Genomic DNA, 22036 nt, shown 5'->3' on the forward strand with positions numbered 1-22036 from the left:
GTATACTTGTTAAAACCAAAAATCCTATATCATATCCTATCTCATCGAGATAGGGCCTGAAAAGTCTATTATTAAAAGCACACTGGGTAATCATGAGATACTCAAAATCTAAGATGATGAAGTAACAGTTCAAGTGTGTGGCTGGGGCGGGCGTTGTTTTGCTATGGTTATAGGTATGTGTAACATTCTGTACTGAACAGAAACTTATGAACTAAGAATCCTGTTCAGTATAGAGGCTGGGTTTACACGAGCAGAAGTGCTTTGTATGAAACCTAGCCAAACATAGGACACGGGGAATAAGCCACGTGGGGATATGTTCTGCCAGAAGGCCTACTTCACTACATCCAAAATGTCCTGCAGTTGTCAGAACTTGCAAGGGGAATTTTGTTTACTTTGTGAAATGCCCAGAAGGTTCCAAGGTCACTCAGGAATACTGTCGTACTGTTGCTATGGATGCTACAGTTTTATTTAAGTGCGCGCATCAAAAGGATACTGGTAATTTCAATATCTTATTTCTATGGTTAACCCACAGGATTCCGGATACAGTGAAATCTCTAATTTCCTGAAAACATCATTAGAAACAAAATGCCAAAGACTATTTATTTTTGCATTCTCTGAATCTTTTAAAAGATCTCAAGTTATATGATTAAGCACTGTGTATGTTGTCATACTGTCTGCTATGTATAAAGTTATATCATGAATACTTAGATATTAAGGTTATAGAAACTAACTTATTTATAATGTTTAAGTACCAAAAACTTGACAGTAACACAAAAGACAAGACCCTCCAGGTCTAGAAGTCATATGAACCAAGTAAGAGAGTAAGGCAGCCTTAAAAACACATTATGCAGATGCTTGAAAGAACAAGTGACAGACAGTGGGGTATAAATGGGACAAAGAGGTGACAAGTAACAGAAGGCAAAAGTGACAGACCCAAATTGTGACAGAAAAAGGAGAAAAGCAAGCACAAATGTGGTAAGAAATAGTGAGAAAATGGAAGAGGAATGAGATTGGTTTATGTAATATGTAAAACATTTAGTTATGTTTAATGTAAAAAGAAATGTAAGCATATTCGTGTCAATGGTAGGATGAAACTATCTTTACTAAAGTCTCTAACTTTTATTTTCTAAATAAGAGTTTAACTCATGTGTTTACCAATACTCATGAAAGACAAGCAGCAGCAAGAGTATGCAGTAGTATTTCAACACTGACATCCCTTTCCACAGGGCAGCAAATGTAACTGTCCTGGGTGTAGGAAAGCTGCCATACACAAACAGGTGTTTGGGTCTGACGGATTCAGTGACTCAGTGCCACAGCTGTGCAGTTTACTGGCAGTTACACCAACCTCTTCCTAAACCTCCCTGAACAAAGCAGGACAGCATTTCTACCTCATGCTGGTTCCTGGTGCTATGATTAATGTTTTCCCTATGTAAGAATGAGTTGCCTCCTCTCAGCCCCCCACCAATGCCATTTGTTGCTGTTGGCATACCTGTAGCTGAAAGAAGAAAAAGAAGAGAAAACAAATATCTTTAGGAGAAGGGGAGCAAACACAGGAGCATGGAGAGCAGGAGGTACTGGAAGGACAACAGTTCTAGGTCCAGGAGTAGCAGTAGCGATTAGACAGTGACCACCAAAGCCCCAGGGCTGGCCACTGGGTTGCTCCAGTTACTTCATTTTACAGCTTCTTGACACATGCTTTAAAAACACAAAGAATTCATGCAAAGGATTCAGAGACAGACTAGATGATCCTTAGGTCAAGAAGACCCTCTTCTCACTTATGCTTCCCAAGCTGCACTGTAATTCACGCCTGTGTATTCACCCTTCCAGTTACCGCCTTACACTCTCCATGTTTAACTGGCAGAACAAGTTCTTTAAGATCATCCTCATCATCATCAGAAACACACATACATGTTTTTTTAGATTCATAGAAATACTGTTCTTTTTGACTGTTATTAGAGCCTCACTATCCTTTGAGCCCTTTTAAATAGAAAATACTTATTTTTTTGTGTTCTGCATTTAAGCATCTTTAGTTCCTAACACAAACAAGTTTTCATTCTCATGATCCTCAGGAAACTCAGTTATCCTCTAATTCTGTTCTTTGTTATCATTTACTAAATGATTTGTTAAAGACTTGAGCATCTAATTTACACTTGTTATATACCTCAGACCTAGACATTACAAGATGTAAATGTTCAAGTCTCACCTCTTTTAGCATTAGTCTTCTTTACCTCATTTACACTATCCCAAATTATTATCACATAGCCTTACAATTTGTTTGCTCAATAGCCCACCCTGTAGGCATTTGAATTCAATGAGATCTCTACTTTTTTATAAACGAATACTCTTATCTATCTTTACAAAAGTCCAGTATTACAAATTAGCTTTCTTTTCTTTATCTTCAGTCTGTCCTGTTATTTTTGTTTTGTGGGTGTTTACACACACACATGCATGCCCCAGTGTATATGGTCAGAGGACAACTTGGGGAATTTGTTCTTTCCTTCCACCACGTGGGTCTCAGCATAGAACTGAGCTTGTTATGCTTGGTACCAAGTGCCTTTACCAGCTGAGCTGTCTTGCTGACTTCGGTGTATCCCTTTTACTGTATCTCAAATATGCTTAAAAATCATTTATCTTTAACATCAAAGAACTGACTTTCTATACTTGGGTCCGGTTACAATTCTTGGTTTTCTATTTCTAAGTTTATCAACAGTTGGTCATTTGCACTCTGTATTTGTACATTTCCTGTACAGTCCTTGCTTTCTTACTCTGCTTTTCCTTGGCATGCACTGCACTGAAGGAGTTCCTTCTGAAGTCATCTCTACTAGCCTCTCAAGTTTACATCACACGCGGTTCATCTATCCTCTATCCCTGGAGACACCCGGAAAAGCACTACTGAAGAACTGACCCAGTGGCCTTGGTTGACAGTGTGTTCTCCCAGGCTGCCATGTCTTTAGTTCCTTCTCAGCCTCCTTTTTCAGCCTTCACTGTCCTTTTCACCACTACTTAGAAAGTTATAAATTTGTGTTCAACCTGAAGGCAACCTCAGTATTTCTTTACTAGGTTGTCTTATTCAGTCTGTGGCTTCAAAGATCATTTATACTAGTGACTGAATTTCATCATCTCGAGCTCTGCATTCAAAATACCAATTAAATATTTAAATGTACTCCCTTTCAAATTTCTCCTCTATAGCAGCAATGGTACCTACTTGATTTTTCAGATCAGAATCTGGAGGCTCTCCCACGCTATACCTCCAACATTGTGTTGTATTGAGTGTCCCTGGAATATATCCATCTCTTCCCATCTCTCCTGCCATTAATCTAAAGTTTCTAAAGTAGACAACTACTGTAGCCTCCTAAATTCATCTAAATCTTTTCAACCTTTATTCTTTTCTATCCCTGCTAACTGATTTCCTAGACTGTAGCAAGAAAGATCTTGAAAAGCTTTGAAGCCTGAGCACCCACCCCACCTGCCCTTCCATTGTATTTTCAGTTTTGCCCACTGCTTTTCAGCCACTCACTTCTGCCCGAGTCATTTCTAGCTTGGTCTTTTCTGTCTGGGAACCTCCTCTCAACAGACCAGTTCTATCTTCTTCCCATGTTGGCCAATCCCCATCATTTAGATCCTGTCTGCTTAATAAGCCTTCCTTCAGAAAAGTCGAGATTGGCTTTTATTTTGTAGTATTTATCATAATTATAAAAACTACTTGTTTAATGTCTATCCTTTTTACTATATCTTAAATTCCTCCTCCACAGCCCCACCAGGAAGCTGTAAAATTCATGAGAACAGTAACCACCTGTTGACTGTGCACTGCATCTGCAAGGCCTAGCACACGGCCTGAGGCTGAGGAGGTATCTAATAAGTAAGCACGGAAAGGACGAATGAAAATCTGTGCCAACTGTTTACCTGGACACACTAGAGAGTAATGAGATCGACACCTCGAAGTTTACTCAAATATGTGAGGGGGAAAAAGCAGCTACCTTTATTCTTTAATTGAACCATTGGTTTCTAAGAGGAAGAACACTCTATCAAACACCTAATTCTTTTTTTTTTTTTTTAAATATTTATTTATTATGTATACAATATTCTGTCTGTGTGTATGTCTGCAGGCCAGAAGAGGGCACCAGACTCCATTACAGATGGTTGTGAGCCACCATGTGGTTGCCGGGAATTGAACTCAGGACCTTTGGAAGAGCAGACAATGCTCTTAACCACTGAGCCATCTCTCCAGCCCCTAATTCTTTTTTTTTTTAAATGTTAAAGATTTATTTATTTATTATGTAGACAGCATTCCTTCCATGTATAACCGCACACCAGAAGAGGGCACCAGATCTCATTACAGATGGCTGTGAGCCACCATGAGGTTGCTGGGAATTGAACTCAGGACCTCTGGAAGAGCAGTCAGTGCTCTTAACCACTGAGCCATCTCTCCAGCCCTCAAACACCTAATTCTGTCAGTAATTTTAACTTGCCTTGAATTCTACTCAGAAAACACATTCCTAAAAGGTAAGTGTCCAAGAATCCAAAGAAGGAATTAATGAGGAGTTGACTTCCCGCTTAAGCATTAGCCCTACTAATGTTACTCTCTTCAGCAGGCCTCCAATGCCTATTATGTTTAAATACTGATTTGCTTTTTGACTAAATCTATTAGAACGAAAAGTTTAAAAACCACATGTAAGAAAAATAAGTAGCAAAAATACCTAGTAAGTGCTTTTTAACAAATGAGTACACTGTGGGCAGAAAGTTCAGTGGATCCTGTTTGTACATTGAATTAGGAATTTTTTAAGATTCTGAATAACACATGGAAAAGTTAGGACTATAAATTCAAGTTTAGCTGTATTCTGAAATGTCAGTCCACAGTGTTTTTAAAGCATACGGTGTCATTCTTATGATAATCAACTAATGTTGGAAACCCATCTACTTTCTTTTAGTTTGGACTAAATAAGAAGCTTTTTTTTTTTTAATACTTTTAACAAAAACTATATATTTGGGTCAAAACACACACACACACACACACACACTAGCATTTAGGAATATTCCCAGTCTGAAACTGACTGTAGTGAAGAGAAATCACATAAATGACAGAGAAATGCATTCTTTAGCTCTTAGCAGGCATGACTACAGCCATGTTGGTTAGTGTGCTGAGCGCTGTCCCACAACGGGAAAGCGGTGAAAGAGCAGAAGCCTCCAGGCGGTTTTCACGGGGAACAGTGTTTCTACACTCACTGTGCCAGCATTCTTTAATGCTTTACACTGTCAGATTCTAACCGCTGTGGCACTGCTGACTGCGTGTTCCTGACCTACTTTACCTTCACAGGGATATCATCCTCTTGGTTTGCTTTCTCTGAGGTGAAGACATAGGAGACGTCTTTGTGTGATGTGGTCTGGCGGCAGATAGCACACTTGATGGAGCTTCGATGAGAGCCCACACTGTACTGTTCAATTATAATGGATGTGCACTCGTTACAGAAGCAGTGTCCACAGGTCAGCACTGCCCACTGAGAAGACAGACATGACACGTCTTGTGAGAAGGTGGTTGACGAGGCCTTTCTATCTATCCACAAACACAGAAATGGGGAGATGACTTACAACTGTAATTCCCAAGTATTTCACGTAAAATATGCTTTCAGATTATTTTAATCTAAGAAAAATACATTTTCATAATTCTCAGCTTCACTTACCTTAGTCAGTCATCACTATAAAAAGCTAGTGCTCTCATTTCAGATTTAGAAAAAGCATTACAGATTACCCCTTTAGCACTCCAACAATAATCAAGAACTGAGAGCAACAATAATTGGAAGATAATACACTAACCGCTACTCAATTTATTTACAGTTTCAGTTGTTGACACATATAGAAAATGAGATGAGTTATGCTTCAGATTTGTTTTGAGTGACACAGGAGATGGGACTTTTGTGGGATCCTCACTGCTTTGCGACAGTGGGGTCCTAGGCTCTCAGCTGTGTTGGTTTTTCCAACATCTGGACATGTCTGTATTTGAATTGAAAGGGTCAGATAGTGTTTTGAAAGGAGATTCTTGTCTCCTTGGTAGACAATTCATACTAGGGACAGAGCAAACTAGTATAGACAGCGAGGTTTTAAAATAGTTCCTGAGAAAGAAGTTCATTTTGTTTCAGTTGGGTAACACTTTCCTATTGTTCCCTAGTTTCATCTATGCTCTCAGATTAAAGCAGAATCCTCAATCTCAGACCAGTCTCACACAGGTTTACTTCACACTGCAGCACTCTTCAGTACACTGTGGACTTCAAGTGACACTGGACATGTAGAATGCTTATATGACGAACAAGACCTTTGTGACTCACAGAAATTCAACTCATCTCTGAGATTCCATCTTAAAAGGATCAAAAACACTGATGACAGCTTATGCTGGAGAGGATGTGGAGTAAGAAGAATGCTCCTCCATTGATGGTGGGAGTGCAAACTTGTATAGCCGCTTTGGAAATCAGTATGACAGTTTCTCAGAAAATTAAGAAACAATTGACCTCAAGACCCAGAAATACTGTTGTTGGGTATATACCCAAAAGATGCTAAATCATACCACAAGAGCATGTGCTCAACTACATTCATAGCAGCATTATTCACAATAGCCAGAACATGGAAATAACCTCAGTGCCCCTCGTGGTACATTTACACAATGGAGTACTACAAAGTGATAAAAAAAATAATGACATCTCGAAATTTGCAGGCAAATGGATGGATCTAGAACAAACCATATTGAGTGAGGTAACCCAGATGCAGAAAGACAAATATAATATGCATTCACTCATAAGTGGCTTAGACATACTGCAAAGAAAAACCAGCTTGCAGGCCACAAACTCAGAGAAACAAGACAACAAAGAGGACCATAAGAGAGACATACATGAATCTACATAGGAAGGAGAAAAAGACAAGACTTCTTGAGTAAATTGGGAGCATGGGGGTCAAGGAAGAAGGTAGAAGGGGAGAGAGGAGGAAGGAGGAGAGTGGAACAAAATGTATAGCTCAATAAGCACAATACAAAAATAAAATATGGTATAAAAAAAAGAAATTCAACTGATAAGGTACAGAGCAAGACAGGTCCACTGTCTTTGATAACAGGAAGAAATCAGAGTCACGTGAGCAGTAGGACAGTCACTCAATTGGCTGAGAACAAATGGTAACATCGCTAACAGTATTAGCAGGGATGCAGGATACAGAGTCGTTCCAGCATGGGGCTAGAGTTTCATCACTATTTTTGTAATTCAATTTTAAGTTTAGGAAACCTTTGTAATACTAGAACTGAATAAAATTATATGAATAAAACCCTTAAAAATTGTAATAAGACAAAATACAATTTCAGAGACAACTGAATTTCACTAAAGCTAAAATTTAAAAAAGACACTATTCTAACCTGATCCAATTCTACCTTTCTGCTTCTTTTGGTGCGAAAGCTTGAACCCAGGGCCGTCTGTATGCTAGGCACACTCACTATCACTGAACAACATGCAGGCATTTTTACACTAACATGCACAAGTGACTGTGCTTAATTCCTTCAAACCATCTCACAAAACCCAAACAAACAAACAAACAAACAAACAAAAGACCATAACCAAAACCACATGTAAGTTTTGCTTAGAGAAGCTATCTGTAATTTAAAGCTGGGATTGATCTAAGACCTTACTATTGTTAAGAGCTGTACCACTATGCCTCTGTATTACCTTTTCCACTAAACGTGTTACATTATTCTTTGTTTAACTACCAAATATGTTAATGTGGCAAAATTAAGTTACTTGGAAAAACCTTCACAACTATGAATCTTTAATGAAAAAGATAAGATTGTTCTAGGGTTAAGTTTTCACTTAGGAAAAAGATGGCTGAAGTATTTGTAGCCTTAAGCATGTCAACTAAGTCCTGGCCCTACCACTAAGATGAGAACTAAACACTCCTCATCACAGTTGTGCATGAGAAAGCACATGTGTGTGCATGTGCATGAGACAGAGAAAGGCTGACTACATGTAGAACAGAAACCTTATGAATTGTAAGGTGTTTTATTAATTCATGTGATGCTTAATATAATTTTACCTGTTTTCCCAGCTGTCGAGCACAGATTGGACAAGGCTCTGGATTAATACCTCCTGATGTTTTGTCTTGAGACTATGGAAAAAAAGAATCCCAAAACATGTTAGCTATGTTTTTATATTTAGAACTTGATGAATGCTTTGAAATCTACTTATATAAGGATGTGCTGGTAATTTCAACCTGAACTAGTGAGATGACCAAATCCAAATACTTATGTATTACCTAATACTATTATTTCTATAATTTATTTAGAACACAAAGAAAGGAAACCATTTTTTAACATAATTTAAAGTATGTACTATATTTGTGATTACAATGGAGAGCAAAATTAAAATCAAAATATAAATATGTAAACCTTCAAAATTTTATTCTCAGACTACATTTTATCATAAAGAATTATGAATTAATAACTGGTATGGAGAAACACAACTTTAATCTTAGCACTTGGGAAAGAAATGCAGCTGAATGAAAAGTTCAAGGTATTCTGATGGAGCTCAGATTACAAGAAACTATTTCTCTCCTTAAATGTCACGGTACAAGTGTGCACTTCTAATGCACAGTATAATGCCTATGTAGAAGTGTGTACTTCTAATGTACATGTATAAGTATGTACTATAATGCGTTATGTATAAGTGTGTATTCTAATGCATATGTACATGTAGAAGTGTGTACTATAATGCGTATGCAGAAGTGTGCAATCATAATGCATATATGTAGAAGTGTACACTCTAATGTTAAGTAGCACAAGGACAGGTGTGGGAAGAGGCTGTTACTTAGCACAGTTTTGTATTAAGATTGCTGCTTCTCAGCATCCCTTCATGAATCACTAAGCAAATAATTGAAAGGCAGATATAGAATTGATTTGAGACTTCTGTGCCTAACATTCTATCAAACTATAATAGATTTTAAACACCTCCTTAAAATTCTCATAAAATTTTCAAGTTTCGAAAGTCAGTAAGATGGACAAGCTTTAAGTGAGGACAACATAATAGTGAACTGAATAGAAGATCACTAAAAATTTTCTTTCTGGATTCACTAACTGAATATTCAAACAATAAAATCAAAGCACAACAAAAACCTCTTTCTAAGTAGTAATACAAAAATAAAACAAAACTCTGTACTTAAACTTAGTAACAGTAAAGGCATCAAAATTAGTTTATAAAGGCATTTAAAAGAGTTGAATAAATTATTTCATCTTAATTTTGATCTGTTTTGGATCACATAAAACAAATATCTACAACATGATGGCTTAAAGTAATTCACCATATGTATTCCTCATAATTCTACAGGTCATCTGGGTACTTTCTGGGATGGGCTGGGCGATTGACATGGACAGGATGCTCCTGGAGACACAACAGCTCATGACCTTGTCTGGTAGGAGGATAGTCAGGGGAAGGGGCAAAGGCAGAGGGCCTGTAGAGTCATTGTAGACAAAACTAGTCTTGACTCATTTAACACAAGCTAAACATCTGTTTGGGATTGATACTTTAAGTGGAAACTATCACTCAAGTGGTTCTTGAAATACAGTATGGAAAAACAACATTTAAGAAAAGCAACACCTTCTCCAAATTTGTCAGGTAAAGAAGCTGTCCAAGTTTTTTCTGGAGCTGTGATGTGGCAACCGCTTTATCATTTATCAGTTTTATACGGTTCTGTTCAACCTAGAAATAAACAAACAAAATCTTTATTCTCTCTCAAAATAGGGTTCAACTATATTGAACATGCATAATGCTTCTGAATAATGAAAATTTATGTCCTGTCCTATAAAAACCCATTTACACATTAAAATTCAATTTTACAAGATTACTACTGAAAACACTTTGAAAGGATGCCTTTGTTTTACAGAAGACAGAATTCCATGATGTTCTTTTAAATGGAAGCATAGTGATATATAGGAAAATTGGATAAAAATCTATCTGAATTCTATTTATGTGCCTCATCTCAATAATACATGTATGGAAAGAAAATAATGACATGATGCACTGCTTGTTAAAATTGGTTTTATGAAATCCAGGAAGAATAACCCTGACTTTTCTTCCCCTTCTACAATACATCAGAAAGAAAGGGGAATTAAAGGAGGGAGATTTTCCTCATTATTCTTTTTGTTTTTAGTGCTGTAAATTTAGCCTAAAACACACATTAGAAGAAAAACATTACCGAGAATTCATACTTAAGAGAGCATAAAACATTATAAATTATCTTGAACTTTTTCAAAATTGCAATCTAAATGCTTCACAGAAAGAAATCAGTTTGAAGTATTAAACCACCATAGGGAATAAAAATAAATTACAAAGGAAGTAAGTATTTTTGTTATGGACTAGAAAAGAGTGGTGGAGTTCTGACTGAATCCTGACACAAACAGGGATTATCAGAGTAAATACCTTCTATTAGTAAGAGAAAGAACCTGCAAAATATAAGCTTCTAGTTTCTTTTGAGAAACATGCTTTTCAGATTCTGGTAAACTGAGGCTATATAAAATACTTCTATTTTTGGTTGTGAGCCTAGCCTTTAACAGATGAGCCATCCTTTTTCCATCTCTAAGCCAGGCAGTGGTGGTACACACCTTTAATCCCACACTTGGGAGGTAGAGGCAGAAGGATCTCTGAGTTTAAGGCCAGTCTGGCTTACAGGGTGAGTTCCTAGACAGCCATGACTACACAAATAAAAAATGAAAAGAAAAAAAAAAACTTTTCAGTGACCAAGAATATATTGGATTTGATGAATAGAAAGTATTCAAAACATATGAATCTGCAAACAAACCCCCACAGTGGTCACACTAAGCACATATCACATACGAATGAAACTGACCTATAAAAACAGTTTTATGTGGCTCATACTTATAGCAGCAATTATTTCTAGATAATATCACTGCTTTCACTCTATGTCTGCTGGCAAATGGATTTTGCTGTGTTTTTGTGATCCTACTCTCAACTACCTCATGTGGTTCAATGATGTGATGGACAGGTGGGTTTGGCTTTGGTTCCTTGGGATGGCGAACCCTTAGCCGCTCTGTAGCCATTGCAAGTTCATCAACAGCTGACACACGATTTCTCAGGGTCATCCAGTATTCATGAAGTAACTGAAGTGGAAAGATAAAGACACAGAATTAAAATTGTTCAAAATCACTAAGATGTACCTTGAGCAAAATGCTTTAATGAGGCCTACATTTTTTCATTAAATGTTCAAGGAAATGTATTCCTTAGGCTAATTTAGGATGAGGACATATGAGAAAATAATCTAGTTGGATGCTGTTGCAGTTCTCAGGAAGAACACCTGAAGATTTCATGGTGAGACAAAGCTCGACATAAACCGATACCAGATTTATGTGATCACTACTGTTTTTGTCTTAAAATATTTTTATATTTATATTCCTTAGGAAGTCTTAATAGTATCATTATTTCCTTATACTTTCTCCTTTAAGGCTAAATAGGCAATTACTATTATTACTATTTATTATTAATTACTATCAATTACTATTAAATCCATTTTATTAGAAAAATACTATACTTTCCCATAATTTATAAAAATGTTATCAATCACTATAAATATTCTGATAATTTATTCAGTAGCATTTTGAAGTAAATACTAGTTGATGGTATCTAGTGGTTGCTCATTCATTTTTCATTTATAAAGTAAAAATGTACAAAGATTTAGAGCGGCATGATAAGCACTCATCTAAGACAGAGCGTATGGCAAGATTAGGCTACAGAAAACAATACAAGAATGACAGGGCACTGTAAGAACAATGTCATCCTCCATGGTATGCTGTAATGAACTGTGTTCATGTGCTTTTCATTTATAACAGCAAATATGGTGAACTAATGATTTCAACTTTATAAAAGTATTATTCTTCAATTTATCAAAAGTATGAACTGGCATTTTAGACATTATATCTTATTTGACACAATTTTTTAAATTTTGTCTTGAAATAATAACATAAAAAATAGTAACATATGGAAAACGTAACATTATAATTTAAAAATACTGTTTCCCCATACCTATATCATATGCAAAATCAAAGATAACAAATTTAGTAAGAAAACTTATTTTAATAATAAAAAAATCTTAGAAGCACATCTCATATATAGTTACAGTACAAAGGAATCAGTGAAGTATAAAACTAAAGGCAACTTATGCTGCATCCATTGCAATGGTTTCCAGATTTCCAGCTTGAAAAGTATCTGCTCTCCTCCCCAAAATTCAAATCTGATATTGATATTTGGTTGTTATTCCCCATGCAAAAATGAAATAAAGCCTTAAGTTAGTTTCATAAAACAGTTGTTAAAGAGGGCTGTTCTTCCAAAGGACCTGGGTTCAATTCTTAGACCCACATGACAGCTCACAACTATCTGTAACTCCAGTCCCACAGAATCTGACACCTTCACACCAATGCACATAAAAATAAATTTTTTTTAAAAAAGTCATATATTTAAAAAAAAGTTGTGAAGATCCAGCTAATAATAGAATGAAACACACAATTAAGCAAAAGTTTATGAATATTAACTCCAAGTGTCAGTTTAATAATTTTTGTTTACTATTTTCTGTATTAATTATTAATTATTTTCTGTATTATAACTCTACCTTATATTCCTTCTTCCATGCCTCGAAAAGATCCATTGAAACACTTCCTTCATCTACATATTCGACATCGAACCTATGTGATCTTGCAAATGACAATATTGCTTTCATAGATCGCTCTGTCTCACTTGTTGCCCACAGGCCCCGGGTAGTGGTAGGTGCTCTATCATCCACAAGTCCTTCCTCATCTTCTATCATTTCTTCAAAGATTGCTGTCTGGCCTTTGACTCTGAAAAGATAACAGACCGAAGTAATTCTAACTGCTTCCAATGATTACTAGCAGAAGGATGCCATTAGGACAAACAGAAAAGCAAGTTCAGTAGCTCTATGGCAATTTTCACATCAATACATTAATACTTATAGGTCTTTGAAAAAAAGAAATAACAGCAATTCTGAAAATTGTCCTGTTTTGTTTTATTTTATATTTTTGAGACAGGGTCTCATGTAGTTCAGACTAGCCTCACATTCCTACATAGCAGAGGCTGGCCTTGAACTCCTGGTTGTCCTTCCTTCAACTTTCAAAGGTTAGATTACAGGTGTAAGTGTTTTGCCTAGTGTTTCATGAGCACAATCCAGGATAATAGCAAACAAACAAATAAAACCATCTAACAACAACAACACCAAAAAATGAATCTCTAAATTTCATTCTATAAGTCACATTCTGAGAATTCTGAGCTACAATCATTACCAGCCATTAAAAAATAAAGAAGAAGAGACAAAGTGGCAACCAAGCACAGGCCACAATCAGAGCATAGACTTGTCTACACGCCCAACACACACAAGGTCTCTGATGAAGAAAATAACAACTGTCACTAATTTTTTACTTACTAAGGTACTTACTAAGCACTTTGCTAAATAGTTTTATATATATTTCCTTATTTAATACTTAAAAAATATGTAAGGTTAGTTGTTATCTTTACTTCACGAGGGTCAGAGAGATAGTTTGCCCTTGTCAGTGGACAGGGATTTGAGTTCAAATCCATCAGACTATTGATCCTGAGATTTTACTACTACTCTTAATTGCTTCTTATCTGCGATAATTACAGACTGTCCCTCATGAACATTTAGGAGTAACTTCTAAAGAAAAAATGGGCATGTTAGATGCCAAATGATCATTAAATTGATTTAATACAGGAAAAATATAACAAAGGTCATAACAGAAAATACAGTCACATAATCAGACATTCAACCCTCAGTGAACTTACGTGTTAGAAAATAGTTTTGATTCATACTCTGTGAACAATTCATCGGCTTTACAAAAGACGCAGCTGAAAGAGATTATCAGAGAAATTTGACCAGCAATAAGATAATTTCTTAAAAAAAGCTTAACATTTTGTATTTTATTTTTTCTAACAAAGAATGTAAGAAAAAATAACATGGTTATCAAGCATATAATCCTTGATTTGCTTTTTTTAAAAAATACATATCTACACCTGTCTGAATTAAGAGAAAATGGTTCAATTCACGAGCAACTGTTTCTAGCCTCAGACCAAATGTGACTTCCTGAAAGATGCTTTACCCTCCATGACCCCACCACCCACCAGTTGAGAGGAAGTCAGACCAAATGTGACTTCCTAGAAGATGGTGTAACCTGCATGACCCTACCACCCACCAGTTGAGAGGGAGTCTAGCTGGTCGCAGGTGGCAGACTGTGGCAGACTCAATCACATCACGGGATGGAGGTCGCTCCAGCTTCTTCACAGCCTCTCTCACGAGCTTCTGGAACTTACTGAGCTCTTCCATTTGTGTTGTGAGTAAGAACTGAAGTCCTCTGCAGTCACGGAACCTTATTCCCATCACCAGCACAGCACACAACCCAAAGAAAGGAACAAGTCAGTTTCTCCAGAAAATGTTTGTCAATCACAGTGTTAAATAAATGAACAAACTCACACACTCTGCTGACACTTTCTTTCAGAGTGTGCCCAGTGGTCTCTACTAGTACCCAAGGTATAATTAAATGCCAGAGAGTTTGATGATTCTATTTTTGGGAACTAAAATAGTGCTGATAGTATCTTTCAAAGATCAGGACTAATATACATTCTAACTTTTAAAGGCTGGAACACTATAAATTATATCTTCTGACATTCTTTTCCTATTTAGAGAGTGTAGACTACAGGATAAAACAAAATTGAGAAGAAAAATGGACACATCTTATAAAAATGTAATTAAGCCAGATGCAGTGCTGCCAAGATTTTAATCCCAGCAGAGAAAGGCAGAGTCAGCTGGATCTTCCAGTTGGAGGACAGGCCTGGTCCACACAATGAGTTCAGGGCAGAGCTACTCAAAGGGAGTATGAAACAACAGCAACCAAGAACAGACCCGAAGGCTCTAAAAGGTCTCAAATGATGACCATCGGGAAAAAAGGTCTGTGTTTTAGACATAATATCTAATATTTTTGTTGAAAATACACAACAAAATGTGTAAATCCTAAGTACATGATGGGACACTGAACTGCACCTCCTGATACTAAATGGTCTAAACAGTGACTCTGTTTTGTACTGTTTCCTTACTTCTCCGACATAGAGAGCTTGTCAGTTTGTTGCTTGTAGTTACTACTTATTTCATTTCGCACCCGCTGAACAAGTTCCTCATCAACAGATAATTCCACTGCTCTGTGGATCACATTCAGCCACCAAGGAGAATTAGAATGAATCTGGAAAAAAAAATGCCAAAACTGACCAATTACTACATAAGTTTAGCATTTACTGAGAAAAGTGATGTGAAGAACTAAAAAAAAAAAAAAGAAAAAAGAAAAAAATCATTAAGTTCTGTTCTCAAAGGATAACAACAGATGTGTGTATACTGTATATATCTACATCACACAGAAAAATATCTCTTTTGTATTCATAACAAAAGAGTTGCTCTTTGGAATACTGTAGATGAACAAGACTTTATATAAAACTTGTGTATCAAAGCTGTATTAAAAAGTATTTTACCAAGAAGAAAACTCAGGCCTCTCTAAGGGTATAGGGCAACACAGTCAACAAAGGTATATCTAACCAATGAGTATCGAATTAAAGTCTACTGAATAAAAGCAAAATTATGACTAGGTACTAAATAATTAATGAATTAGGAAATGTAACACATGGAACAACTGATAAAAAATTCTATGTAGAAGAAGACAATTTGTTTGTGCTGTCTCGTCTTAGATTATTTTTTGGTGTCATAAAAAACAAATTTAGAAAGGATAAAAGGCATCTGGTCTGTAAGGGTAAAATTGGGGATTCTAAATGTGGAGAAAGCCATAGCTAAGATCAGAAGGAAATTATAGAAGCCTTTATACTTTCTCCAAAGGACAAACTATTATTTACCCAACATAAAAGGAATCCACTAGAATTTAAAAAAAATAAAACTGAACCTTAGCCGGGTGGTATTGGTGCATGCCTTTAATCCCAGCACTTGGGAGGCAGAGGCAGGTGGATCTCTGAGTTCGAGGATAGTCTGCTCTACAAGAGCTAGTTCCAGGACAGGTTCCTAAGTTACAGAGAAACTCTGTCTTGAAAAATCAAAAATAAAAAGAAAGAAAACTGAACCTTAAAATAGTTGACTCATCCACCTATCTGTCCACTCTAGAACAAACACTATTAATTACTAATAAACTTATTGTAGTGGTTTTAATGAGAATGGCCTCACTAGCTATTATATTTGAATTCTTGGTTCCCACTTGGTAGAAGTATTTGTTAAGGATTTAGGAGGTGTGGCTTTGTTGGAGGAGGTCTGTCACAAGGGGATGGCTTTGAGTTTCAAAAAACTCACTCCATTCCCAGCATATTCTCTCTCTCTGCCTCATGCTTGTGGATCAAGACATGAACTCTCAGTTGTTTTGGCCTCCATGGACTCCTCAATCTCTGAAACCATAAACCCAAATAAACACTTTTCTTTATAAGTTGCCTTTGTCATGGAGTTCTGATGAGTCGCGAAAAGTAATAAGACATCTGTATTATAATACAGGCACTCAACAAGGTGCTAAGAATTCAAAAGGGAACAAGAAGTTCAAGAATTTTTCCCAAACAAAACAGATTCAAACTGCTACCTGGGGACAAGCACAAGAAAGAAGCCCACACATCGGTACCTTCCTCTGGAGCTCCCGGATGGACTGCTGCACAGGCTGCAAAGCTTGCTGGGCTTCAGCAACTTCTGTGTTACACTTGCTCATATAGTGCTCTCGAAGCTGCTTGGCCTGTGTTGAAACAGAATCAATATAAACTTTTATTTGAGGGTTTGAACATAATTTAGTATGATGTTTCAGTACTAATGTGGTCACTCCATACATTTAAAGTTCCTTGATTCATATATAAAATTCCATGGTGTAAAAAATAAAATAAAGTTGTTCTAGAAATTTCTAAGATATACAATAAAAAGAACAAAACTGGTATGTCCAAGCCACAAAAGATTATACTCCTAAAGGTTTATCCTTTATAGGATAAAAAAATTAATATTTTACAAATGAGGCAAAAAATATAGAATTACTTCTCTGTTTTAGTTGTAGCAATGCCTTTAAGAATTGTAGTTTTTTCTTTTATTTATTGTTTTTATTGAGCTATATATTTTTCTCCACTCCCCTCCCTTTGCTTCCAATTTACTCAGGAGCTCTTGTCTTTTTCCACTTTCCATGTAGATTAGATCCATGTATGTCTCTCTTAGGAACTTCTTTGTTGTCTAGGTTCTCTGGGGTTTGTTTTTCTTTGCTTTATGTCTAAAAGCCACTTATGCTATGACAAGTTGAAAAATTTGAAACATGAAAACATTTGAAATGTGATAAAAGAGTGTAAGTGGTGATATTTGGAAGCATCAAGTTTCTGCAAAAATAAAATTATTTATTTTTTGTTCTTTGAATATTTTTGTTTGTACACTACTGAATAATGAGCAGGTAATCTGATAATCCTGCCTCTTCCATTACAAAATAAAATACTTTGGACAAGCTTAAAAAATTGCTGTAGCTTAAAAATAATTCTTGAATATACAGTAATGAAAGTGTTAAGAAACTGAGCCTGTTCCTCTAAAATTTATGTGCAGAAGTTCTGACCCTCAGTGTGACTGCACTTGGAGATGGGACCTGTAAGACGGGAACTAAGGTTAAGGCCATATGAGTAGTGCCGTAGTAGAGCCCTTATGAGAAAAGAAACACCAGGGATGTACAAGCACAAAACACAGGCCACATAAGAAGACAGCAGTATCTAAATCAGAGAGAGGAGCTGGAAGAGACATTAAACACATAGACTTGAGGAAATACACATTAATTCTGGATTTCAAACTCTAAAACTGTAAGAAATATTTATTTTTTAAGCCCCTAGCCTGTAGTGTTCTTATGACAGTCTGAGTAGATAAATACTACCATGAATAAAAGGATAGTGATCAAATAATTCATAAACATAATATGCTATCTGAAGCTACGGAGATGGCTCAGTAGTCACAGGGCATGCCCCACAAGCCAGAAGAGCAGCTCGCCTTAGCTCCAGCCCTGGAAGATGGAAAGGCGGGATCTTCTGGGCAAAATGGCTGGCACTAGTAGCTCTATTAATGACCTCTGGGTTTGACTGAGAGACTCTGACTCAAAGAGCCAGACAGAAGATAGTCAAGAATGACTCCTGACATTCTTGACATCAATCTTATGCCTCCACATTCATGCATACACATGTACACACAAATGAGAGCATGCATACATGCATGTACATCACAAACATATATAAATAAAAAAAGCAATAAACACACATACAGGTGTGCACAAACACACACACACAGTGGTATAATGTTTAGCTTTCAAAAAAGGATAATTTCTTGTTATTTGTAACAGCATAGGTAAACACAGAGGACATACTAAATAAAACCGACAAATTAAAGATAAATTATGCATGACCTCACTTGGATGGAGAGAATGGAGGTTGCTAGGTGTTGACAGAGATTTCTGTCCCGCCTGATCCCAAGGCTATTTAGTCCCAAAGAAACACTACAGCTAGGGGCTGCAGATTGAGGGGATACTGATCAAAGGACTATACACCAATGACTACAGCCACACTATACTATTGAGAATAGATTTTAAATATTTCCACTATAAAAATTAAGTATATGAGGTAATGGGGAGAGATTATGTTTAGTTAGCCACTCTACAATATCTGTATACATCAAAACATCATTTTGTATACCAAAATCCATAAAATTTTGTCAACAAAAATTACTCATTTTAATAAAGGGATAAATGTACTTATAAAATCCAAATTTTCTATCTTGTTGATTCTAATAAAAACTCTTACTTTGAGGTTCAATGTATTTCAACCATATCTACTCTTTCAACTTACTGATGTTCTTCCTCTTAGATCTTAAAAAAAGGCAAAAGTTCTTGGGAGAATTAGTATAGCAAGTTATTAGGAATTTCTAGTAAAACAACTTATAGTATCATTCCTTTCAATAAAACGCTTAGAGCAGTGATCTCAACCTAAGGGTCATGACCCACGGGGGGGCGGGGGCACATCAAAGGACCCTTTTACAGGGGTCACCTAAGACCACCAGAAAATAAATATTTACGTGACAACTTACAACAGTTGCAAATTTAGTTATGAAGTAGCAATAAAAATAACTTATGGTTGGGGTCACCATAACATGACGAACTGTGTTAAAGGGTCACAACATTAGGAAACTTGAGAACAACTGCTCTAGAGAGAAACGCGACTGAGAACTTAAGTTCACGTGCTCTCTGAAATAAAACAAAGAGAGGGAGAGAATGTAACTTGTCTGTTTACCAAACTCTTTATAGGCCTATTATGAATCATTAATTCAGTATATACAAGCTAAGTAAGAGCACCGGAGAAACAAATAATATGGAGTCCAATATTCTCTGTCATTCCAAGTCACCACTGCAATGTTTGAAACATCAAAATTACAGGAAAACATGGCTGGCTACATTTACTTAAATGTTATACATTAGAAACACCTAAATGAAATATAAAGTTTGAAAAAGTAAACTTTCGTAAGTAGAATGAAAGAATAACGATTACCTCTTCTTCAAGTCTGCCATCTCTTAAGGTGGGAGGTATCCCTGGGTGCTTGGCTGCCAAGAGCTCCATTAAGTTATGTGTGGCATGAAGTCTCTATAAACACAAAAGGCGATGCTGTAATGCAATGCAGTGGACACCACAGCATCTGCTGCGTGGCACACAGAGCACAAATTCAAAGCCTCTCTTGCTGAATACTTTTCATCTGGAAATGCTTGAATGACATTGTTTTTTCCAGAGGAAGGTAAACAGCAAAGGTCTTAAATCACAACATGAATTTTCTTCAATTAAGGATATACATTTTCCTGTAGTATGGCTATGTACTCAGCAAAGTACGAGTACACGGGTATACCTCCTTTTTTATCGTACATACAAAAGTCTACATAGGAAATTGCAGGATTCAAGACCACACAGTAATATATAGAGAGGTTGACTGCACTAACTTGATTCTTTTTCTAGAAAATGAGTCTGAAAGTGTTTAACAGCATTATGACAAAAACAGAGATAATGAAAACAGATGTTGTTATCTGAACACACTGAGCTTATGAATAGTCAGCAACTGGCTAGAGGTTAGAGGCAATGAGCAGAACTGAAGTGAAATCACAGTGGTTTTTTATCTGGGGAGATAGCTAGGGCTAAAAGATGATTAGGACAGAGTTCTGGTAATATGATTTGGTGCCAGTGATCTAAGACTTTCAGAGCTCACTTTATCTGGGCATAGATTACTAGCTATAGCATAAGTCTCTGTGGAGTCTACATGACCTCAATTGTTTTAGGTCTTTTCAACATGGCTCCTTAAACCACACAGTGAATAGTACTAGCAGATTTAATGACAAAAAGGTACAAATGATACTAGAGATACGTGTTTCATCTTCTCTGTGTGCATGTGGAAAACGACCTATTAATTTTTGTATAAGTAGTTAGAAGGGAAAATATGTGTACCATTTTATCCCAAAAGAACAGCATTGCTGACCTGACTGGAAACAGTAGGATTCAGTGAGCAACACTTTGCCAGGCAGCAGACATAAGCTAATGATAAGTAAGAACGAAGCGGATGGCTTATCCTTTGATTTTGAACTCAGAAATTTGGAACTCAAACTATCTTCTTGCCCTCTTCTATCTTTATTTCCTTTCTTGAAGAACAAGACATCGTTCCCTGAGATACACACATGTTTAAGGTCCATATCCTGCCTTGTTAACCTTTGCAAAAATAAATACACTTTCAGTTGACTTTTGCCCTATTTCTTTCCCCTTTATACACTTTTCCAAATGCCTATCGTATCACATGGGTATGCAAGTTTTAAAGTCTTTGTGAATGACAAGCCCAAGCATGCCGAGATTAATAAATGAACCTTTATTTCTCACTTACCTAGACTCTTACCTATGATTTGCTGGGAAAGAGCAGCTAGTGAAATAATTCAAACATGCAAATCCTACAAGGTTTCTAAAAGTAGAACTTAGAAGACCAGGGGTCACCATTATTTTACTCAGTTTCACTATCTTAGTTTTAGCTCATTTTTATTTCTGATAAAGGTTATTTGAACAAATATGTTAATGTGCATATGGAAAATTATAAAATTAGCCTACTCGCTGAATTACAAACAATTACAACTATCTACCAGTGTAGGCTATAGGCCCACAGAGAAAGAACAGTTGTGATTCTCAAACTTTATCATATACACAAACCACTCCAGGGGGTACATTTAAAAAAAGGAATACCAGCTTTTATCTCTAGTTATTGGGACTCAGTTCACTGTTACATTTTATTTTAACATTTTGAAAAGACATTGTTTGAAACAATTTAAACGCACATTTGACACTTTTCAGGCTAAACTTACTTGAAGAGAATCGGTTTTGAGTTTTCCTTTGTGCTCCTCGGAGGAGCGTAGCACTTCTCTGTACAGCTCTGCTGCCGAGGCATACTCGCCTGAGGAGTTAGAACACATTGAAAGACACAAGTCACATCACTCCCAGTGTTACTCAGTTATCTGTAATCTAAAAAACTTTACTAGAAAAAGAATAATTCTAACTCTTATTATGGCTATTATTATTGATTTTTCACTGCTGGAATTTTGCACATGCTGAACAACTGCCCTGTTCCCAACCTTATAACTCATTATTTTTGTAGGTTAAAGAATCTGACCGTGAATTAGGATTATTCTACCTTTTTTAAAGGTGATTATCATTCCTTTACTGCACAGGATATTTTATTATTTTAAATTATATTTTATTATATATTTAAAATAAAATATATTTGCAATGCCTTGAGATTAAACTGAAAAATGATTAAATATAAAAAATAATAATTCATATTAGAGGTAAATATTGTCAATTAGCATTCATTATAGCTTAAAAATAAGGACAAATTTGGGATATCAGTAGTGATAAGTATTCATAACATTCTGACCAATCTA

The 22036-nt window shown here is 36.2% G+C and overlaps 1 protein-coding gene across 1 annotated transcript in view; it reads right to left on the bottom strand.

The window, feature by feature from the left end:
• Shprh (SNF2 histone linker PHD RING helicase) overlaps positions 1-22036 on the bottom strand; it is a 68155-nt gene that overhangs the window by 14906 nt on the left and 31213 nt on the right. The window contains exons 15-25 of the mRNA XM_050161657.1: positions 21461-21549; positions 19626-19718; positions 16706-16813; positions 15144-15286; positions 14246-14419; positions 13839-13901; positions 12637-12862; positions 10991-11134; positions 9615-9716; positions 8059-8130; positions 5307-5495 (exon numbers count right to left, since the gene is read on the bottom strand). Of these exons, the coding sequence (XP_050017614.1) occupies positions 5307-5495; positions 8059-8130; positions 9615-9716; positions 10991-11134; positions 12637-12862; positions 13839-13901; positions 14246-14419; positions 15144-15286; positions 16706-16813; positions 19626-19718; positions 21461-21549 (1403 nt within the window). The remainder of the gene's footprint in view (positions 1-5306; positions 5496-8058; positions 8131-9614; positions 9717-10990; positions 11135-12636; positions 12863-13838; positions 13902-14245; positions 14420-15143; positions 15287-16705; positions 16814-19625; positions 19719-21460; positions 21550-22036) is intronic.

The sequence above is a fragment of the Alexandromys fortis genome, unplaced genomic scaffold (genome assembly GCF_014885135.2).
Source record: "Alexandromys fortis isolate MF-2015 unplaced genomic scaffold, M_Fortis_MF-2015_v1.1 scaffold_134, whole genome shotgun sequence".
NCBI classification, from domain to species: Eukaryota; Metazoa; Chordata; class Mammalia; order Rodentia; family Cricetidae; genus Alexandromys; species Alexandromys fortis.